Raw genomic sequence first — 21,701 nt, forward strand, 5'->3', positions numbered from 1 at the left:
ATGGTGAAAAATTAGATCTAATTCAGTAGGGGATTACCTCCTTCTGTTTCATAAAAAAAAAGATCTAATCACTGTTTTGTAAATATTCATGGGTGCATGAGCCCCCTAATTCTAATACCTTTCCATTGGCTGGTTGGCTACCAGTGGCCGTGGAACAACCATGCCAGTGGATAACTGGATACGGTGCCAGCATTTGAGTCTTCTTCTGGATAAACTGATATGTGATAGGGAGCCCGAAATTTGACCTATCTTTTCCAGCAAGATGGCCTAAGTAGGATCTCAACGATAAGCCGAAGAATGCGGGAGGTGATGGAACGGTTTGAACCGAGAATTCAAGCTTGTGCTGATGGGGAAGATCGCCGGTAAAAACCAGTGAGAATACAAACATGCTATGGAAGCTGTGTCAAGATACTGATGGAGAAAGGCGCGTTACACTAATATATTCTATATTGATGGTCTGATGTAGATCTGAGTAAAATTTATATCACTCATAGCAATGCACGGGTACTATACTAGTATACCTCTATGTCTTCTCTATATTTCTAAAGCAAATAATGGTTTCTTGGTCCGATAATTGGAACCCGAACAAATCAATTAGAATCCTAATCAAACCCAAATAAATCAATCTGTATCTCAATCAGAACCTGAAGGAATCAATACCTTGTGCGATCACGGCATAGTTTGTATACAAAGTGAAAGAGTACAAAAATGATGGTCTCATATAAATCTAGGTAAAATTTATACTACGCATAACAACACACAAGTATTTTGGTAGTCTATCTATGCTATAAAGATTGAAAATAATTGAAAATATTTCTCACTTATATCGAAACCACCGTACCCCTCACATGTCGGGGTTGAGAGAGGTGGGAGAAGGTGCAGACGCACACAAAACGCAAATTAGAAAGCATTTCTGCGGTGCTCGCAGCGCAGCAGCATGCCCAGCCGATGGTCCTGGCGCTGTCGATGTTCGGAGGATAGCCAGTGGGTGTGGCGCTGCTGGCTGCGGCTATTGGTGCCGCCTCCTCGTCGAGGCGTCCTCGTGGTCACGCACTGAGGTGGACATCTTGCTTTGTCTGCATCTGCATCTTGATAAATTGGTGTGCGATGGGGAGCCAGAGATCGAAATTTGGCCTATCGTTTTCAGGGAGATGACCCAAGTTGGATTTCAGCGATCTGCCAAAGAATACAGGAGGCGATGGAACGGTTTGAACCGAGAGTTCAAGCTTGTGAAGACGGGAAAGATCGCTGCAAAAAGCGGGAAGGATTCAACCACACTACAGAAACTGTCAAGATACTGATGGAGAAAGGCACATTACACTGAAACTAAAACTTTCTAGCTATAGTTTCTGTAATTATGTTTGTCTTAGATACCCGGCGTCGGGAAGGCAGCAGTTATGGAACACTGAGTCTTATTGCGCAGTGTTATCATACGGTTACCAAGAGAACTACGTCAACTTGACACTAGAATGAAACTACCTCTCCCAGTGCACTGTTTCATTGCACAGTTCCATAGATAGATTGCAGCATTTAATTGTTCAGAGAAGTTGTGATCAAATGTACCCTGCGAACTATGGAGCACTTTGTAGTTGTTGCAAGTGTACTTCCAATTTCATTTGTTACCACTAAATCAAGCTTTGGTTGCAATAAAATTGAGTCAGCATATCACCAAATTAAGCATTTACATTACCAAACACTGATTAGAATGTGATCTGAATCTACATTCATTTGCATTAGCAAACACTATCTTTGTTGCTAATCAATCAGCGCTCGAGCGGTTCAGAGCTGCCACGAGAGGGGAAAACAAAATCCAAACTGATATTACCGCACAAAACAAACAAAAATGAAAAAGGTCTCAAGGTGAATAACCCCTGCTTCCCTGGGCGCAGATCTTTTCTCCTTGCTCCCTTTCCCTGTCAAAGACACGCCGCCTCACAGGCAAGACTTCCGGATGGCGAGCTCCGGTGCAGTGGAAGCGAACTTGGGGGAGCAGGAACAGCACAACGACCACCACCAGGGCCGCCTTGCGTCCTCGCTGATAGCACAGTAGTTGTAATTGGTGCTGGAGGCGCTGAACGAGCTGGGAGAGACGGAAGCGATGGGGGATTTGGGCGGCAGGCGCTGGAGCGGCGCGTAGGGGGATTTGGGCGGCGGCACAGGGTATTTGAGCGGCAGGTGCTGGAGCGGCGGTGCAGGGGGATTTGGGCGGCGCAGGGCACGACACCGGCGGTGGAGCGGTGGGAGCAGTTGTGGCGCGCCGCAGGAGGTGGAACGGTAGGGTAGATGGCGATGGAGCGACGACACCTTTTCGCGCGCGAGCGGCGGCGGGCGTTTGGCGCATGAGTGCGGGAGCCAGTCGCGGGAGCAGAGCAAGCGGAGGAGGTTTGGGGTGGTGGCGGAGCGGGGAGCATGGGATCCGGATGAAATGAAGATCGATCTCTGTTGCGGTGTCGTTCCCGGGTCATTGGCTTGGCAACCGAGCCATGGACGGTCATGGACGGGTCATGATAATGACCTTCATCAACTCTCTCTCTCTCTCCTCTTAACTTTTTGCCAAATCACCATTTCTGGTGACGTGTCACACTATTTAATGCCTATGATACTGTGATAACACTGGCACAGACTGGTACGCGCAGGCACCAGGTAAAGCGTGACAAAAAAATCAGCTTTTCTAGTGGAGTCCATCTGGTCGCATTTGCGTAGCTAAGCAGGCAGCGAGTTGGCCTTAAAAGATGGCAATAGGTATAAAATATCCGCGTACCTGTGGATAGCAAACCCGACGGGCGTAGATACGGGTTTGGATTTATGCCTGTGGGCGCGGGTACAATCTTAAACCCGACGGGTATTTGCTAACGGGTTTGAAAAAATGATATTAGTTTCCGCAAACCCGCCAAACCCGATTTAGTGGTTGACATGTGGACCCTAAACCCCTAATATAAAAAATTCATTTAGGGTTTCTCCTCATCTCATTCTTCCTTTGCTCCTCCCGCACCGAGCCGCCTCACCGAGTCCCTGCACTTCTCCGTGTCGCACAACTCCCGCCCCCTTCCTGCTCATTCTTTCACCTTCCTGCGCGCCGGCGCCCGTCGCCCGCCCCTCTCCTCCCTCGTCCAGCCTGTGCGCCGCTCAGTCCTCCCCACTCCTCCCTGTGCTCCTCGAGCTCAGCCTGCGATCCATCCTAGTCAACGGAAAAGCCACACGGGGAGGCCACGCAGGGCCCACGCTGGGAGGCCACGCAGGGCATGCGCTCCAGCAACCTGGCATGGCGCCGCTGGCCGCGCGCCGTGGCCTGGCCAGTGGCCACCCGCCGCTCAGAGCTCCTAACCTAGCTGCAGATCTGTTCTTCCTCAGCTTGCGGGTAACGGGTGTGCTCCTGCCCGCGGGCATGCGGGTATCCATGCGGATTTTACCCGATGCGATCTCTAGTTGGCCTCGCCGCGTCGCGGCCGAGGGCCGGTGCAACTTGCCATGCGCGGCCACGGTGGCACAGTGTGAGTGCTCACCGCGATGGGGGGTCACGGGCTCGCGGGCGCTTGGCCGTGGCGCCGGAGTGGACGTACATTTCAGTTTCGTCGACGACGCCATCGATCGTCGTCGTCTTCTCAAGTGAGCAGACCAACGGTACTGAAATGTGAAATCATACACAGAACACAGGTATCTCCTTTCTCCAGGATTTAGGTGTTTTGGCTACCTGCTGACTTGTTGGAGCATGTCTGAACAGAATTGGCTGAAAGCCTGTACCTGATCAAGCTATCCAATAGCTTCGGACGTTGCTGCTTACTCCACTGGATACATTTTCACCGGGGGAAAGACAATGAACCGGAGATGAAGGTTGCCCATGGCAAGGTGTTACTGCTCCTGATACATCTCCAACAGAAGACAAGGCTCCAGCGCTACCAGATGGGCCACGTGTCAGGAAGCCCAATCCCAGAGTGCACGGGCCAGAATGGACCAACATGTTTGCATATGTGAATCAGGCGATGCCTGTGTAATGGAGTGATATAAACGGGAGAGATGGGAGAGGAGAGGATACTTTTGCATCTGTAACAACTCGTTTCTTCTTTCTCAAGAAGTTGACCTCTTCTCTGCCCAATTCCTCTGTTCTGCATCTCATTCTTCCAATCCTTGCCCCTGCTACCCTGTTGTGCTAACACAAGGTCGTTGACTTTTCTCAACACAGGTATCTGTTTTTTTCTCTAGCACTGAGCCATTCTTCGTTTCTACTTCCTCCGTCCACAAAAGAATGCAATTATGGGATTCCTGCCGGTCAAACTAGTTTAAGTTTGACCAAATTTATATTAAATATTATTATTATTTATATCTCCAAATAAATTTACTATGAAAATATAATCTATAACTAATCTAATGGTACTTATTTTGTATTATGAATGTTATTACTTTTTTCTATAAATTCAGTCAAAGTTTAAATTATTTGACTCCTCGAAAAATGAGAATTGCATTCTTTTGTGGACCGAGGGAGTAAATAACTCGACAACTTAACGTTGCCAATTGAGCAACAAGAGAACTAGTACGATGCTGATTCTAAAATTGAAAACCCCCTCACTATCTGATATGCTCTGTTTCTCTCAATTATAAACCATCCGAAATTTGTCAGAAACAAGCTACTGGTACTCAAGCAGGACAGTGTTTTCTATGTGCTAATTCTCCTTGTGTGAACGTCATCCTTTTTTTTATTGGAGGTAGCATTACGCTAGTAGCTCCACAGGGCAATGTCAGCGGTGCCACTCCCATGCTCGACGTCCTCCCACCACGCTCCCGCTCCAGCGGCGGCCGGCGCGTCCAGGAGCAGCCCCTGCGCCAAGCTCGCGTAGTACGATCCAGCATCAACCATGCCGCCCAACCCGAACACGTCGTCGAGCTCGAACAAGACGTCGGGCGACGGCGCTGCGCCAGGCGAGCCGCCGTCATCCTCATCCTCGTCGGCCGTCTCCACCGCTGGCGACGACGGCGCCGACGCCGACGCCGACGCCGAGCGCCGCCGGAACACCTCGACGGCCTCGGCGGCAGCATCCCTGAACTCGCGCGCGCTTCCCGGCGCCGCGGGAATCAGCGGCGGGAGCAGCCACGCGGAGTCGGCGAAGTTGAGGCAGGCGGCGCGGCCGGAGAGCGCGATGGCGGCGGCGTCGTGCGCGCGCGCCGCCAGCTCGGGCGTGGCGAAGGTGCCGAGCCAGAGCCTGGAGCCGCGCCGGCCCGGGACGCGCAGCTCGCACACCCACCGCCCCGCCTGGCCGCGGCGCCGCACGCCGCGGAACACCGGGTGCCGCGTCTCCCGGAACTTGGTCCGCCCCGCTGGCTTCTTGGGTGGCGCCGACCACACCGTCCTGTACTCCTCGTGCTCCGCGGTCGGCGGCGGCGGTGAGGGCGTATCCATTGCAGGCTCTCTGAGGATCAGCAGCTTGGCAGTAGCGAGGTGTCTCTGGTCGAGCTGGGATCGATGGAGGCAGCAGTGGAGCTTGGACTTGGATGGAGGGAGCGGAAGGAGGCCGGAAAGTATATATAGGTAACTGGTCAACTCGGTGCCGGTGGTCGTCACTCGTCAGTGCCGCGGGGAGTGAGAAGCGATTAGCTGGAAATGGCAATGGACAGCGTGGCGCGGAGGTGCGGCATGCGTGGCGGTCCAAGTCAGCCACTGCGGCGGCGCGGTAGTGGGGTCCGACGGTCAGCGACAGCCAGGTTGCCTTGGCCTCTTGCTCTTTGCCTTGGGGCGTCACTCTCCCACTGGCCACTAGCAGCTCCATGGCGCGTGCTCTGGTCTCCGTTTACTGTTCAAAGCTGATCTCCTGGGTGAATTGCTCGCGGTGGCTCGTGCTTGGGCGGTAACGCCCGTTGACAATGCTCCGGTTCAATACCTGTGATGAGTTTGACTAGAGAAGATGTTGAAGGTCCAAGACTGCGTCGGCCATCTTAAGTCAAAACCCAAAGCTAGTGTTCTAGGGCCTTGTTTGGTGATGCTAGATTTCTAGCACACACAAATCTTGAAAAAAGAATCTCGCATGCATGAAGCATTAAATGAAGTCAATTTGCAAAATCTTTTTAGGGATGGGTGTAACTTTTCACGACGAATCTAATGATGGTAATTAATCGATAATTAGCTACAGTTATGCTACAGTACCATCCTCTAATCGCGCGGTCAAATGCCTCATTAGATTCTTCAGGGTCATTAGCGCGGGGTTCCGAAATTGATTTTGTAAACTGACTTTGTTTGACACTATAATTAATGGTCAAAGTTTGTACTATTCATATGGTGCTAGAATTCTAGCATGAACCAAACAGGCTGGCAAAAGAATATGTCTGGGATGCCTCAGCACTCAGCAGAGTGTCTTTCAGTGGCCATCCATAGGCCACAGTCACCATGACCATGATAGGCTCGGTACATGTGTTTGGTGAAACCGAATTCGCCTTCTTATTTTAGGGGCACCAGCTTTGGTATTGGAGCATGAGAACCCAGGATTGATCGATTGTGTCTGGTTCTGCGCATCAGCAGTTCAGTTTCCGAAAAATTTTGGGCAAATTTTTTTGATCTCTTTTACAGTACTAATTAGGAGCATTAAAAATGGATTAACTTTAAAACTAATTACACGGATGGATGGGAAATCGTGAGGCGAATCTATTAAGCCTAATTAATTCATCATTAGATATTGTTTATTGTAGCATAACATTATCTAATCATTGTATAATTATGTTCATTAGATTCGTCTCGCGATTTCACCTGGGGGTTATGCTATGAGTTTTGTCAGTTATCCATATTTAATACTACTAATTAGTGATCAAACATTCGAAGTTACTAAGCGCAAGAAAATTTTTTGGAAACTAAATAGAGCAGCAGCGAACAGGCAGTGGAAGCAAAATTTTCCACCCGATACTCCTACTCCCTGTATTCAAAGCACTAGAATAAAAAACTTGGTCAGGTGGAAAATATTCAGGAGCCTGATAATTAGAGGTACTAGAATAAAAAACTTGGTATCACAGCTTGCGTCCTGGGTGTTGGCCATAGGGATTCAGGAAAGAGGCGATGAGAGAAGGGAAGTGCTCGCTTGTCACGCCCGCGTGCGCGAAAAGACCGCGGCTGCTTCCCTTCCGACCCAGTGAAGCAACAGCTCGCGTAACTGGAAGGAATTTGACGGCAGAAAGTGGCTTCAGCCAGCAGGGCCCATGACCGGACTCGGTCTGAAGACATCTTCTGGAATCTGGGCCGTCTTTGGTTACTTTGTGAAAAAGATTTGAGGAAAACTTTTTGATGCTTTGACCACTAATTAAGAGTATTAAATAAAGTTTAATTATAAAATTACCTCTACAACTATGGTACTGTAGCAGTTGCTCTAGCTAATGAGGCATTTGACCGCACGATTAGGGGATGATTGAGCGTGGTCACTGTAGTACTCCATGCGGACATTTGTCTTTTTGTGAAATTTTGATGGGACATGTAACCAAACATGTCCCTGATCAGTCACCTGGGCCCGGATCACCAGCGCGTGAAAGTTACCTCTTCTGGCTGCTCGTGTCTTGGTCTCTTGGACGGTTGGACCGCCACAAGCTCACAAGTTCCTTTTCCAAAAAAAAAAATCACAAGTTACAGTCGCAATTCGCAAATGAACGGACGGGGTGCCGGATGCCCTTTCATTCAAGGACTCTTTTTGAGGCAAGCGTTGCATTCCTGTTCCCTCTTTCTTTTTTCGATCAGTTTATGGCTAAAAACTGTTGATTGGAAGTACTTCGAGTTGTATGGTGCCCGGAAGGCAAAAACATGGTTGGAAAGTTTGAGACAAAATTCTTTGAACCGTTGAAGTTTGAATTTTGTTACAGAAGTACAGATTACAGTACAATCAGTTGGGGGATCGTCAAGCTTATTTGAAACTCTCTAGTAGCTCCAGAGCGCGACGTCCGCTCCGCCGTCGCCAAAGTCGCCATGTTCCCAGGCGGCCGCCGGGGGCGGCGGCGGCTCCATGAGCAGACCCTCCGCGAGGCTGGCGTAGTACGTGTCCAGGTCCATGTCGCCGAACCAGTCGGGCTCGAACGCGCCGCCGTCCAACGCCGCCGTCTCATCAGCCTCCGCGGGTACGTGCTCAAGGGACGTCGCCAGCGACCCGGAAATGCCCGGCAACGGCGGCGGAGCCGACATGCTCGAGGTCGCCTTGTCGACCGCGGCGGCGGCGCTGTCATTGGCACCGGAGCGGCGCTGGAAGTCCGCGACGGCCTCGAGGGCGGCGCGGCGGGCGTCGTCCAGGCTCGGGAGCGCGGAGGGCGGCGGCAGCGCGAGCCGCCACGCGGAGTCCGGGAAGTTGAGCCCCGCCCCGGAGCCGCCGCGGCCCAGGGCGAGCATCGCGGCGTCGTGCGCGCGCGCCGCGGCCTCGGCGGCGACGTAGGTGCCGAGCCACAGGCGCGCGCCGCGGTTCCCCGGGACGCGCACCTCGCACACCCAGCGGCCCGCGGCGCCCCGGCGGCGCACGCCGCGGAACACCGGGTGGCGCGTCTCGCGGAACTTGGTGCGGCCCGCGGGGCGCTTCTTGGGCGGCGCCGGCGGGGAGGGCGAGGTCGGCGGCGACGCCTTGTCGTTCCTGCCCGACGAGGACGAGGACGCCGAGGTGGTGGAGGACGAGGAGGAGGAGGTCGAGCGCTCGAGGCGGCCCATGTCCATGGCTGCTTCCTGCTGGCTGCTGCTGCTGTTTTCTTCAGGTGGATGCTTGAGCTTGGTATGTGGAGTCGAGTGGCTGCTTCAGTGCTTGTGGTCGCTTGCGTTGAGCTTGACTGGTTGAGCTGAGTGGTCTGTGGAGCGCGTGGATTTGTGAGAGGTGTATTTATAGGTATGCGTATGCCCCGCGATGTGGGCGCGTTCACACGCGGAAAAGCCACGGTGGCGAACTCCCGGCTGGCCGCGGCAAAGGAGACAGCTGGTGCCAATAGATACCGGCTGGGGAGTGGGGAGTGGGGAGTGGGTACTAAAATAAAATAAAAATATGTTTCAGCTGATGGGGCGCGGGGCGTGTGTGTGTGTGTGGGGGTGGGGGGGGGGAGCCGCTCGCTGCTTGACAGTGGTGTTGCAGTGGAGGGCATGGGGGTGGGGGGTGGGGGAAGCCGCTCACTAAAGAATTACCACCGAATGTATTTAAGCAGCACGTTATTAATATGAGTTTAGTGGATAGTCTTTAGATTCTGGTTTAGGGCCATTATGAACTCCCAACTAACGAATAAGCATTCTACCGAGGTGTTTCAGTGAGACTGTGGGTAATGGGGTTCCAGTAGTGCATCAAGCTACTGACGACGCATTGGTCCGGTAGTTTCTGTTACTACTAAGGGTGAACATTAGTATGATGCGAACATTAACCTTAACCGTTCGATCAAGTGGAAGAATGTTGGAAATAAAATCAGTTAAGATATATGTGATCTTCACTATTAAGGAAAGCGTTTAAACCACCTAAATGCGATTAAAGAAACCTAATGATAAAACCCTAATGGGCTGTGATCAGCAGGCCTATTAGGCCCGTTTCCAGAGGCTGGCCCCAGCCCCACAGTGCCTATAAATATAAGGTCGTGGTTAGCACCTTAATCACCCATTCATCTCAATCTAAAACTTTAGCCGCCGCTAGTCTGATCTCTAAGGGCACTGGAGGGGTTTGGAAGGCCAAGAACTCTCGTTGGCGCCCAGAGGATGCCGATTCGCTGCTGCATCTCCTACACCGACAAGAACGCCTATTTTCTCTACGGATCAGGCGTAAATGGCTGCTGCAACTACTAACGCTGGTATAATAGTTTACCAATCTATTCCGCATTAGATTGATTTGTCATGAACTAGGTTATATTAATATCCTAAATTAATGTGCCTCTAATTTTAGTTTTGGCAATTCTAACATATACGCATATTGAGCGCATGCAAGTCTGAGCTTCCGGGTCCAGTAAAATAAACTGATAATCGAACCAGTTCCAAACATACTGGATCCAGCGAGCCTTGAGCTAACGAAAACGCACATGCCGAATCTCTCTCCATAGTCCATACCGGGGCAGCCGTCTCTCTGTCCTCCCTGCCCCCGGAATCCCCCGCCGCCTCGTAGGAAAACGAAAGGAAGGAAACCAGCGACAGCCGTTTCCCTAGCCGTATCCAGCCCGGGAGCGGCGGCCGTCTCCGATTTCCGCACGCCTTCCTCCCCTCCCGGCCTCCGGGGGACCAGCTGCTCCGCACGACGCCATCACGCGCGCGACGGCCGGGGCGGTGATTTTCAATTGATTCCTCCACGGCGACGGCGGGGCGTGACGGCGACGCGCGGACGGCGCCCGAGTGAGCTGGGCCCACAGCCCAGGCACCCCAGCCGCGGCAGGAAATATCAGCCGCCGACGGTACGGCCCCGCCGCGCTTGTTTTTTTTATTGCTCGCGGCCGCCGTTTTACTTTTCGCGTTGCCTTCCGCGCCCCTTGCGGCTTCCGGGGGCCGCCGATTTCCTTTTTTTTGTGGGCTGGGGGAGGCAGCTTCCGCGCGGGGTGCTTTGGCCGCTGGCTGTTGTTGGCGCGCGGTAGCTACCGTGCTCCAGCTAACCGCCGCGGCGCCGGCTCAACTTGCTCCGCCAAGGATAGACACGGAGGGTAACAGTTGTGCTGTTAACGTCTCGATGGCGACATGTTCTTCTTTTAGGCATGGTTTAGTTTCTACCCCATAAACTCCGTAAATATAAAAAAATAGTTACATCGAATATTTCGACACATGTAAGAGTACTAAATGAAGTTTATTTACGAAATTTTTTGGCTGTAAATCGCGAGATGAATCTAATGAGCCTACTTAATCCATATTTTGCAACAGTATTGCTACAGTAACTATCCGCTAATTATTGATTAATCATGGATTAATTAGCATCATTAGATTCGTCTCGCGATTTACAACCCATCTGTGCAAAAAGTTTTGTAAATAGACTTCATTTATTATTTTAAATTAGCAAGATTCCAACGCCAAAAGTTTTTGTGTTTCATCTAAACAGACCCTTAACGGAAGAAAAGAAATGTGTTCATGTACCGTTGGAAATTGGTGGCTCTGGATCCGTCCGTGCATTCTGGACTCTGGAGCGCGTGGACACGGCGTTCCGGGCTTCCGGCGCTGTGCTGAAGCCTTGGAGAATCAAGAGCTCAGCTACACAGCGCGGACCTGGTGAAGGTTGGAGACTGAGGAAAGAGTCTGAAAACGGTTGCAGTAGAATTCAAAGTAGAGGAATAGCAGTACGTATGTTACAAATGTAGACATAAGCAGAGGGTGAATGGCTCATCTGTCCGGGAGATAAAGAAAGAGAAGAGGGTAAAAGGAGAAAAGCAGTGGCATGGATCAAAACTAGGTGGTTTAAGCTTGACAGGGATAATTTGCACGTTGTTTTTGAACGGAACCAGCAGGAGAACTAGTAGAAGGCTACAAAGCTGTACAAGATAGCATAAAAAAACATGTTTGTAAGTACACTCACACTCTACCAATAAGCACTGCGTTCGGCAGGCTAGAGGCTAGTGATGGAGCGATATGTGAGAGAAATACTGTAGGGCTGGAGGCTGGTGCACCAGCCGAACACAGTTAAGATGTGCCAGATGCTTGTTCGTTTTTTTCCGACTTATTTCGGCTTGTTTTGACTTATTTTTTCTCACATGATACTATTAAATCATGGTACTATTAAATCAGCCGAAATCAGCGGGTTTTTAAATCAGCCGAACAGCGAAAAGACAGTTTTGTGTAAAGGCTGCTGAGCAAAAAGTATCGCAGTCCAAGGTTGAGCGGTGGAACGCTCTGTTTTTCTATTCCCAACTTGCTCTGTTTCATTACCAGAATTAGCAACCACTAACCACTACGGTCTCAAAAATTTGGCATCGGCAGCCAAGAGAAACAAATTTGTGAAATTCCAAGTGCAATGGCTTCAGTTCCACTAGTAGCTCCACAGTGGCACATCTCCGGCGCCGGCGAGGCCGTCGTCTCCGAACGCCTGAACCGCGGACGGCGGCTCCATGAGCATCGCCTGCGCCATGCTCGCGTAGTACAGGTCCCAGCTCATGTCGTTGAACACGTCCAGTTCGAAAGCCGGGGAGGGCGACTCCTCCCCGTCGGTGGAAGGCCCGTCGAGTTCGACGCTGGCGGGGGAGGAGGGCGCCGACGACGACGCGGCGTCGTCCTCCGAGACCGAGAGCGCCTCGCGGCGCTGGAAGCCCTTGACGGCCTCGGCGACGGCGTGGCGCACCTCGGCGAGGCTGGCGTACGAGGCCGGGACGGCGAGCAGCCACGCGGAGTCGGCGAAGTTGAGGCAGGCGCCCGCGCCGGCGATGGCGAGCATGGCGGCGTCGTGCGCGCGCGCCGCGGCCTCGGCGGTGTCGAAGGTGCCGAGCCAGAGCCTGCAGCCGCGGCGGCCCGGCACGCGCACCTCGCACACCCACCGCCCGGCGTTGCCGCGGCGCCGGACGCCGCGGAACACGGGGTGCCGCGTCTCCCGGAACTTGGTCCGCCCCGCCGGCTTCTTGGGCGGCGACGTCCACACCGTCTGCTGGTGGTGCGCCTGCTCCGGCGACGAGGTTGAGGTCGACGCCCAGCTGCAGCACGGCGGGCTCGACTCGGCGCTCATCTCCTTCTTGATCGTCGGACACATCTTCGTCTTATCATCTCTCGGTTGCTTAGCTCGAAGATGTTTGGTCGCCTTGGTTCTGAGTGAGTAGTGTCTCCGGTGGATTTGGGATGCGAATGGTGGATTTGCGGGCGGATATTTATAGGTGGTGGCAGGATGGGAGCAGAGTACAAAGCGCGGGAAGGGAGCAAGCGCGGGAAGGGCCAGTCCTCCTGTGGACGAGCACAACAGCTGGAGAATGAAAGCAGAGGAGGGGGGGGGGGGGAGCATCTGGGTAAGGCTGGGCATGCAACTTGCAAGGCAACAGTGGGAGGCTTCGAGAGTGACCTGATATTTTCTTTCTTTATTATTGGGGTGGACCAGTATACCACCACGACTCCTTTGGCAGTTTGGCGTCTCTCTCTCCTGAATACGGAGTGCTCGGTAAATACGGCTGGCAACGGGTACGAAATATCCGCGTACCCATGGATACCAAATCCGACGGGCGTGGATACGGGTTTGAGTTTGTGCCCGCGGGTACGGGCGCGGGTACAACTCTAAACCCAACGGATATCTTCAAACGGGTTTGAAAAATTGATACCCGAATCCGCAAACCCGCAAATAATGACTCTTGTGATGTATTATGTATGAGACTAGTTCATTTATTTGCTAAAATTTATTTGTTTCCTCAAACAAATGGTGTTGACGTGTTGATTATTAGGTTATAATTTATTAATATTGAGATATAGAGGTGCATATTAATATTTGCATACTATTAAAATGTGATTGTGTGCTTGATTTTCTAAAACTTGCGGGTATGCGGGCGTACCCGCGGGTACGGGTATCATTTTCTACCCGTTGCGGGTTGCGGGCGCGGGCGCGGGCGGGGATTTTAGCATGCGGGTACCTGTTTGCAGGGCCACAACGAAATGGAGCCAAGCATATCCGAAGGTACCGTATGAACTCTAAGAAGCGGAAGCTCAGAAACCATGACCTTCGGTCCGAAGGACATGATTCTACGACCGGGAACGAGGATGACGGCTGGTCGATCAAAGTAACCTCCCTGACCCAAACTCCCGGAGGTACCCGAAGGTTGTCGTATTCTTCATCGGTTGAAGACATGTGAGCAAAACGTGAATATGTGAGAAGGTCGGATCTGTACACCTCCCGAATACGTGAGAAGGTCGGATTTGTAAACCTCTCACCTTGTAATTTTACCCCGGAACCGGCTAAGAGTGAACTGTAAATGAGTTGGGAGGGGGCAATTTAGGAAAACCTGGCCGAGGGCTAGGGGTATAAATAGCCCCCTCACTCCACAGTGTAAAGGGTTGAATTTTCTGATTATTATTGGAGAGTTCGACACCTACTTTCATTGTCATCTTGCTGACTGTTCATGCTCATTGTCTGGGCATCTAAGAAGAAAAGATCCCAACAGCGGCGCCGCCGAAGGCAATGAGCTGCAGCATCCGTGGAATGCTGACAGCCTCAAAAAATACTACATTTAAGTTTGTAAAAAGGACGCATCGCGAAGCTATAAGCGATCGCGGACCTTCGCAATAATTTTCAGTTATTTCAGACAATGTAAACGGGCCGTACTCTTTTCCTCACAAGGGGAAACTCCGCACAGAAGGTGAGGTTTTTGACGAGGCGGACCCAGTGTAAAGTATCTAAATACAATGAATTTTCCCCAAACAGTGTCACTCTCGCCTAAGCAGCCAAAATGGCAAGCTTCGGCAAGCATCTGCATGCTAAATAAAACAGTAAGTTAGCAAAGTATGCAGAACCCGCAAACTTTGCATACTTATCAACGCAAACGCACAATAATTGCAAAAACGCCAAGTGGCTTCGACCTTTCAAAAGGTCCGAACCAAAAAACCTTCGGCACAAACGAACAATAAGTGCAAAAACGCCAAGGGGCTTCGAGTTTTCAAAAGGTCCGAACCAAAAAAACATTCGGCACAAACGCACAATAAGTGCAAAAACGCCAAGGGGCTTCGACCTTTCAAAAGGTCCGAACCAAAAAACCTTTGGCACAAACGCACAATAAGTGCAAAAACACCAAGGGGCTTCGACCTTTCAAAAGGTCCAAACCAAAAAACCTTCGGCACAAACGCACAATAAGTGCAAAAACGCCAAGGGGCTTCGACCTTTCAAAAGGTCCGAACCAAAAAAACCTTCGGCACAAATGTACAATAAGTGCAAAAACGCCAAGGGGCTTCGACCTTTCAAAAGGTCCGAACCAAAAAAACCTTCGGCACAAAGGCACAATAAGTGCAAAAACGCCAAGGGGCTTCGACCATACAAATGGTCCGAACCAAAAAAACCTTCGGCAAAAAAGCAAACACACAATAAGTGCAAAAACGCCAAGGGGCTTCGACCTTTAAAAAGGTCCGAACCAAAAAACCTTCGGCACAAACGCACAATAAGTGCAAAAACGCCAAGGGGCTTCGACCATACAAATGGTCAGAACCAAAAAACCTTCGGCAAAAAAGCAAGCGCACAATAAGTGCAGAAACACCAAGGGCCTTCGACCTTACAAATGGTCCGAACCAAAAAACCTTCGGCAAAAAAGCAAACACACAATAAGTGCAAAAACGCAGGGGCTAAGGCCTTACAAGTGGTCCGAACCAAAAAACCTACGGCAAAAAAGCGACTCGAAAGAATCGAAAGACGGATGCCAGAAAGGGGGGAGACGTTTTTTCTTTCCGAACCCTCAGCATCCATCATTCGACAAACCAATGAGACAACGCCGCGCAGGTAAGGGGGGAGACGTTTTTCCAAGAACAAAATTTGCGTGCATTGCCTCTTATGGCAACTTGTTACCCGAACGAATCACGACCAGCAAAGCACTAATGCACCAAAAGCACAAACCCCAAACCTTCGAAATAGGGACACCAACGAACCAAATGCGAGAAAGGGGGGAGACGTTTTTCTTAAAATTCCTCTCGCACTTAACTCCTCGGGTCCTAACACCACTAACGAAGCCGAAGAATACAGGAAGCGTTTTTACCAAGTGTAACAAAGCACCTCGAAGGACGCACATATCAGAACATCCCGAAGGATGAGAACAAAGCATCTAGAGGGATGCACTCATCAAAGCATCTAGAAGGATGCACACATCAAAACATCTCGAAGGATGCACACATCAAAGCATCTCGAAGGATGCACTTATCAGAACACCCCGAAGGATGCGAACAAAGCATCTCGAAGGATGCACACATCAAAGCATCTCGAAGGATGCGCAGATCAAATCATCTCGAAGGATGCGCATTTCAGAGCACCTCGAAGGATGAGAAGAAGGCATCTCGAAGGTTGCATCCAGAAGGACAAATTGAAGGATACGCACAGAAAGGCAACCCGAAAGGCGCGATAATGGGACTAGAAAGAATATTATACGCTTTGAAAAGCTTCGCGAAGGTAGCATTCAGACAACAAAACGAAAGTTACAACGAATCACGACCGGACCAGCATAAATACTCTGCAACGCTGCATCCAGGATGAGCAAGGCTGAAAGCCTCCCAGCTCATCAATACCCTAGCACTGTTTGCGTCCTGCAGTACGGGAATATTTACAAAAAATTCCAAGTCCTCAAAACAAATCCCCACAAGCTAATCTTTAGACCTGAGCCCCAGAAGAACTAGCAGCAACATTCCCCGAAGGAGATCTCCGATCCTCGGACATTCGATTGTCCTCCGAAGGCCGATCAGGAGACGCCTCCTGCACCAAATAGACAAAACCAATCAAAAGACAAACAAAAGACAAAGCGAAAAGGTTGCTGAAACCAACCCTACCTCAGCAGCTGCGGCCGCCAGAGTCCGAACAGCAACCTTCCCAGAAGTTTCCCAGAACCGTTCAAAAACGCAGCCTTTAACTCTTGAATTTTTGACACCTCCACTGCCAAACCTTCGTAGGGCACATAATGAAAACCATCGAGTCGAGCAAAATCAACTGCGCCGGCACGAAGAAGATTCCCAACAAGCCCCTCGAAGGAAACAGAGGCTGCGTTGTCATTTGCCACGCTCATCACCTCACCAAGGCCCTCGAATTCTGACATTAACCAGTCCAAAAGCAGAAAGAAAACTTGAAGACCTTCGACCGGCTCTGGCAAGGGCAAAGGCTCAGCTCCAAGGGCACCAAGAGGCTTCTTGTACTCTTGGTACACTCCTTCGGCCCGTCTGGCAACCTCGGGTATGACCCGCTCGAGTTCAACCATTCTAGTCTGAACCCACTCCAACTCCGTGATCCTACTGTTAAGGTCAGCCTTCTTGTTCGCATCCCCCTCCACGGTCCTCCGAAGGCTCTCCAGAACCTTCTCAATATCCGAAGCAACAGACTCTAGCCTCGAACACCTGGCTTTCAGTTGCTGGTTCTCGTCCTTCAAAGCGAGAATTTCAGCCTCAGCCTGCCGGAGCTTGTCAGCCAAACCCAGTCTCTCGGTGACACTCGCCACCCGAAGGTCCGCATCCGCTTTGGCCTTCTGCATCAAAGCTCGGCTGGCGTGGGCAAGCTTCTTGCTCAGCTCAGCAACAATGAAAGCAGCGTCGGAGGTAGATGTCTCTGCCACGGCTGCATCAAATCCTGAATCAAAAACAAAATCACCTTCGGAAACACTAAAAATTGATCAAGAGACAAAAATAAAGCAAGACCCCACACCTTTCTCGGAAGGGAGAATCCCAGTCGCGCCAGGCCCATGCATCACGGCCAAGAGCTGCTGCATCGACGCCGATACAGCTGCACAAAATAACATAAGCAAAAACCCCCTCGGAAGCAGCGAACGAGCCAGGAAATCAGGAAAAGCCAAGTAGGTGAAACTTACCAGACTCGTCGAAGGTCATCCCCTCCAAAACCTCCACCTATTTTTCCGAAGGTGGAGCAGAGGAACCTCCACAAGCCTCTCCACCTCTGAGCGCCATCAGCGTCTCACCGACCAAGATCTCCCCCTCCTCGATGTTCATCGCAAGAATAGGCTGCGCGTCCTTCGGCGCCGGAGCCGAGTCCTTCAGAACATCGGCCGTCGAGGCAGCCCCCTTCGGCACGGGCGGCTTCGGAAGGTCCGTAGGCTTGGCCCCGGTCTTGACGAGGCTCTGAATCCTCCGGCGTTTCGTCGTACCTTCGGATGAACAATGAAGATTAATCAACGCTTTCGCCACCTCAACCCGACGGCCGGAACCGAAAAGCATGGTCCCGTACTCATCGCTAAGATCATAACGGGATCTAAAAAGCCTCCCTTCGGGAACTACAATCTCCCCGCCCACCGTCCCCATGAGCTCTTCCATAAATGAGGGCGTACCGCTGTCGCCTGAAGAAACCTCTTCATCTTGCGTCTTTCTCTTGGCGCTCTCAGCCCGCGCAACTGAAACCTTCGTGCTCGAGGGTTTCCGTCCACGACCACGCCCCCGCGTACCGGTAGCCCTGGAGCTCCCCGCCTCCTCCACCTTAGCCTTACCTCTGGATTTCGCCTCAGGGACCTCCGAACCTACGTTCCCTGGTGGCGTCATCCTTGGAACGGCGTTAGTCGGAACTGGCCGAAGCTCATAAGCGACGCCCATCTCAGCTAGGCACCGATTCAACCGAAGGTTTCCTCCACACACCTCCACCAAAGAACGGTACTCCTTTTTGTTCCATGGCCCCAATATCTCCGCAGCCCGACGCTCTAGCTCATCAATAATAACTTCGTCGCTGGCACCTTCGGGTCTCCGAAGCCCAAAAACCGGAGAAATCACATCGTACTTCAAACCAATAAAACGCTTGCGCTCGAACCTCAACGAAGACCAGCCAGCAGCCAATGGCCAAACCTTGGCAGCCAGAAATTCCTCGACAGCATCCCTGCCACCACAAACTTGGCAAGCCGACATAAAAGCTTCCAGGCACGACTTGAAACCTGGCCCACGTTTGTTGAAGGCAGGCTGATAAACATGATCAAACAACTCAATATCCGAAGCAAGAAGATACTTCTCCTCGCTAGAACCTTCGGGATCAGGAAAGCCAATCTTCGCGTAAAACCAGTACCCCAACCAGTTCTCCTCCCACTTGTTCTTGTAAGCTGTCGAGAGCATAACCTTCAACAGGCCAGTCCTTTTATTCGGCTTACGAGGAACGAAGGTGCAGCAGCCGTTCTGAACCTCGCTAAGCTCGGCATCATCATCTACATATATCTTACGAGGCTGGCAGTGCAGCTGAAAAAGTCTGCAAACGGCATCCTGTTATCGCCATAAATTAACAGGGGGCCGAAAGCAAGATGGGCTTAAACCAGAAGATCAAGAAGACTTGTAAATCGGCTCCTGCGTGAGCATCTGGGCCACATGGGCCATGTACCTTTAGATTTAGTTTAAGATTAGAGATAGAGTCCGATCGGGACAAGATTAGTTTAGATTGTTTCCCAAGTCTCCGGACTATAAATATGTATCCTTTGTTATTCATAAGGAGAGCGTCATCACGACTCGCAAACAACAACTCTCGGCGTATCGCCACCCCTAATCCTAGGGTTTTCATCCAAGTAAGCGCCATGCTTCCCTGATCGCTTCTTGCGATCAGGGCAGCATTGTTCTTGCTTTTACCTTGGTATTACTCGTACTGAAGCGTTTTTGATGGCGAGTAGTACTAGTTATCTTGATGTTCGTAGCATGTCTTTTAGTAGATTCATCATGCTTTCATTGCTTATCGTCTACGAATATCACGTTGCTTCTGTGCAGTCATACTAGTTCTTGTCGCATAGAATTAGTCGCACAGAGGCAACACCCTGCTTCTTTTATATCTAGTAGATCTGATCTGTTCTGGTTTGCTCTTATCTTAAGAGTTTGCGTAATATCTGCTAGGTTAGGCCTTGCAAACGGATTGGATGATTCGATGGCGTAGTAGATGCTTTATCTTAGCCTTGATAGGGATTGTTCCGGGAATCGGCTCTTGCTAGTTCTTAGGCCTCTGTTTTGGGTTATGGTTTAGTTATTTGTTACGTTCATTAGGCCTAGTCATGTGTAGGACGTTCCGATCTAGCAGTGAAGCTTTTACCATCGTGGATTAGATTAGTTAGATTTAATTGAAGCAGCTTTACAGTTATTTGCTTATTTCATCATATCTGGATACAATCAAATCCCATCTGACACCGGGACTCGATCGGCTCTTCAAAGCCGATGCAAGAGTCGTCCCGGGGAGCCGACCACGGCTCGGACTTACGTTTACACGTGTCTTTGTATGCAGGAAACTGTTCGGAGCACGTCTGCACCCTCCTGATCGGGTATAGGTCAGGTGGCACGCCCGGTTTTCCACAAAACCTCCGGGCGCGTGACGGAATTGCGGGCCGTCGACGAGGGAGCAGTGCCTGCCAGCGCCCCAGCAACCTCCCGGCTCTTCGTGTTGCCCGTTGCTGCTCGCCGGTGGGTTTCGACTGACAACACATTCTGGCACGCCCAGTGGGACACTTCTCGGCAACAACATCTACTGCAACAATGACTGGAGCTCAAGATCAAGAACCCGCTCTCAAGCCTGTCACGTATGAAGAGCTTCCTCCTGAACACAAGAAGAAGTATGATGAGGTCAAAGCTCTGCTGGAAGCCGATCTCATCGGCTCTTTTGAGAGGACCCGCAACCATGGCATCAGGTGGAAGGGGTTCTCGCCTGAAGGTGCTCTCGACAATGTGGACCTGTCTGTACCATCAGAGGAGCGCACCAGGGCCCTGCGTCAGGAGATGAACTACATGGTGGCTCATTCGCTTCATCGGCATTCTCAGAGCCTGATGAACGAGCTTGAGCGCATGGCGCATCGCGTCATCCAGGAGATAATCAAGAACCAGTACTCTCCATCGGGGCCAATCCTGGGGAGTCACATAGAGGAAGCTGCACTGCATTCTAGGCCGCAATTGCCATTCTCGTTTGCAGCTCCCAGACCACAGAGCTCGCCGATCTACGTCGTCCACAAGATCGGCGGTGATCCCGGAGAAGGCCAGTTCCTCACCGAGCCACCTAAGGAGATTCCGCACGGCTACACGTGCGCCTACATCCCTGATAGCGTCAGTCCAGCACGCTCGGTGCAGATGGTGAACCCAGGAACTTCTGGAGCAGACGCAGAAAAACAAGCATGGCTGGCAAAGTACGCTACTGGGCCGAGTGCTGAGCCATCGGCCCCAGGAGTTCTTAGTGTGGAGCAGGTCAGTGCAATACTCAGAGACCAGTTCGGCATCCTGCCCAAGAGGAAAGCGATCGGCTATTCCAAGCCGTATCCAAGCGACTATGACTTGATCCCACTGCCACCCAAGTATCGGCTTCCTGAGTTCACCAAGTTCAACGGGTCAGAAGGAGCCAGCTCCATCGAGCATGTGAGCCGATACTTGACGCAGCTTGGGATGATCTCAGTGTCGGATCCATTGAGGGTCCGGTTCTTCGGCCAATCCCTTACAGGCCCAGCTTTTGGATGGTATGCGTCACTAGCTCCGGATTCAATTCGGACTTGGAGGCAGCTTGAAGATCAATTCCATACCCAGTACCACTCGGAAGCTGCAGAAGCTGGAATTGCCGACCTCGCCCAAGTCAGGCAGAAGCGAGGAGAGACTGTGTCAGAGTACATATAGCGCTTCAGGGAGGTCAAGAACCGATGCTACTCGTCGCGCATCACAGAAGGAGGCAGTCGATCTGGCTGTCCTGGGACTCCTTAAGCCGATCAAGGATGCGGCTTTTCAGTTGGAGATCACGTCTCTGGCGCACCTGGTGCAGAAGCTTACAGCATATGAGCATTACCATCCTGAGCTGTACCAGGACAAGTTCAAGCGCCATGTAAACATGGCACAAGCTGAAGAATCTGACGACTCTGGCGAGGAGCAAGAAGTAGCCGTGGCAGAGTGGACCCGGGGGGCAAACCCTGTCCCGTGTAAGTGGGTCAAACAGCAAGGACTTGTGAAGGGCTTCGACTTCGACGTGACCAAGGCGGAGCAGATATTTGATCTGCTCCTCAAAGAAAAATAGCTGAAGCTTCCAGAGAATCACAAGTTGCCAACGGCCCAAGAGCTGCAGGGAAGACTGTACTGCAAATGGCACCACTCGTTCACTCATTCCACGGGTGAGTGCAAGGAGCTACGTCGTCAGATACAATCGGCTATCGAGCAAGGCCGATTAATCCTGGCTCAACACACGATGAAGGTT

General features: G+C 51.5%; 3 protein-coding genes and 1 long non-coding RNA gene across 4 annotated transcripts; 1 reads left to right on the plus strand and 3 right to left on the minus strand.

Annotated features, from left to right (window-relative positions):
- The first annotated feature begins 2,965 nt into the window (after positions 1-2,965).
- LOC120661294 lies at positions 2,966-4,199 on the plus strand. The gene is made up of 2 exons (XR_005669861.1): positions 2,966-3,654; positions 3,722-4,199. It is a non-coding gene; the product is annotated as an uncharacterized LOC120661294 (long non-coding RNA).
- Positions 4,200-4,431: 232 nt separating this feature from the next.
- LOC120661293 (dehydration-responsive element-binding protein 1B-like) lies at positions 4,432-5,480 on the minus strand. Its single transcript, XM_039940105.1, has one exon. It carries the CDS (start codon positions 5,390-5,392, stop codon positions 4,712-4,714), a length of 681 nt encoding a protein of 226 aa, XP_039796039.1. The 5' UTR covers positions 5,393-5,480; the 3' UTR covers positions 4,432-4,711.
- Positions 5,481-7,766: 2,286 nt separating this feature from the next.
- Positions 7,767-8,810, minus strand: LOC120661295 (dehydration-responsive element-binding protein 1H-like). Its single transcript, XM_039940107.1, has one exon. The coding sequence runs from the start codon at positions 8,654-8,656 to the stop codon at positions 7,880-7,882; it is 777 nt and encodes a 258-aa protein (XP_039796041.1). The 5' UTR covers positions 8,657-8,810; the 3' UTR covers positions 7,767-7,879.
- Positions 8,811-11,735: 2,925 nt separating this feature from the next.
- On the minus strand, positions 11,736-12,796 carry LOC120661296 (dehydration-responsive element-binding protein 1A-like). Its single transcript, XM_039940108.1, has one exon. The coding sequence runs from the start codon at positions 12,612-12,614 to the stop codon at positions 11,904-11,906; it is 711 nt and encodes a 236-aa protein (XP_039796042.1). The 5' UTR covers positions 12,615-12,796; the 3' UTR covers positions 11,736-11,903.
- Positions 12,797-21,701: the final 8,905 nt, after the last annotated feature.

This window comes from Panicum virgatum, chromosome 2N (genome assembly GCF_016808335.1).
Source record: "Panicum virgatum strain AP13 chromosome 2N, P.virgatum_v5, whole genome shotgun sequence".
Taxonomy (NCBI): domain Eukaryota; kingdom Viridiplantae; phylum Streptophyta; class Magnoliopsida; order Poales; family Poaceae; genus Panicum; species Panicum virgatum.

What these genes read in the sequence shown, in the direction of transcription:
- LOC120661293 (XM_039940105.1), bottom strand. Translation starts at nt 5,392, where the DNA reads ATGGATACGCCCTCACCGCCGCCGCCGACCGCGGAGCACGAGGAGTAC.
- LOC120661295 (XM_039940107.1), bottom strand. Translation starts at nt 8,656, where the DNA reads ATGGACATGGGCCGCCTCGAGCGCTCGACCTCCTCCTCCTCGTCCTCC.
- LOC120661296 (XM_039940108.1), bottom strand. Translation starts at nt 12,614, where the DNA reads ATGTGTCCGACGATCAAGAAGGAGATGAGCGCCGAGTCGAGCCCGCCG.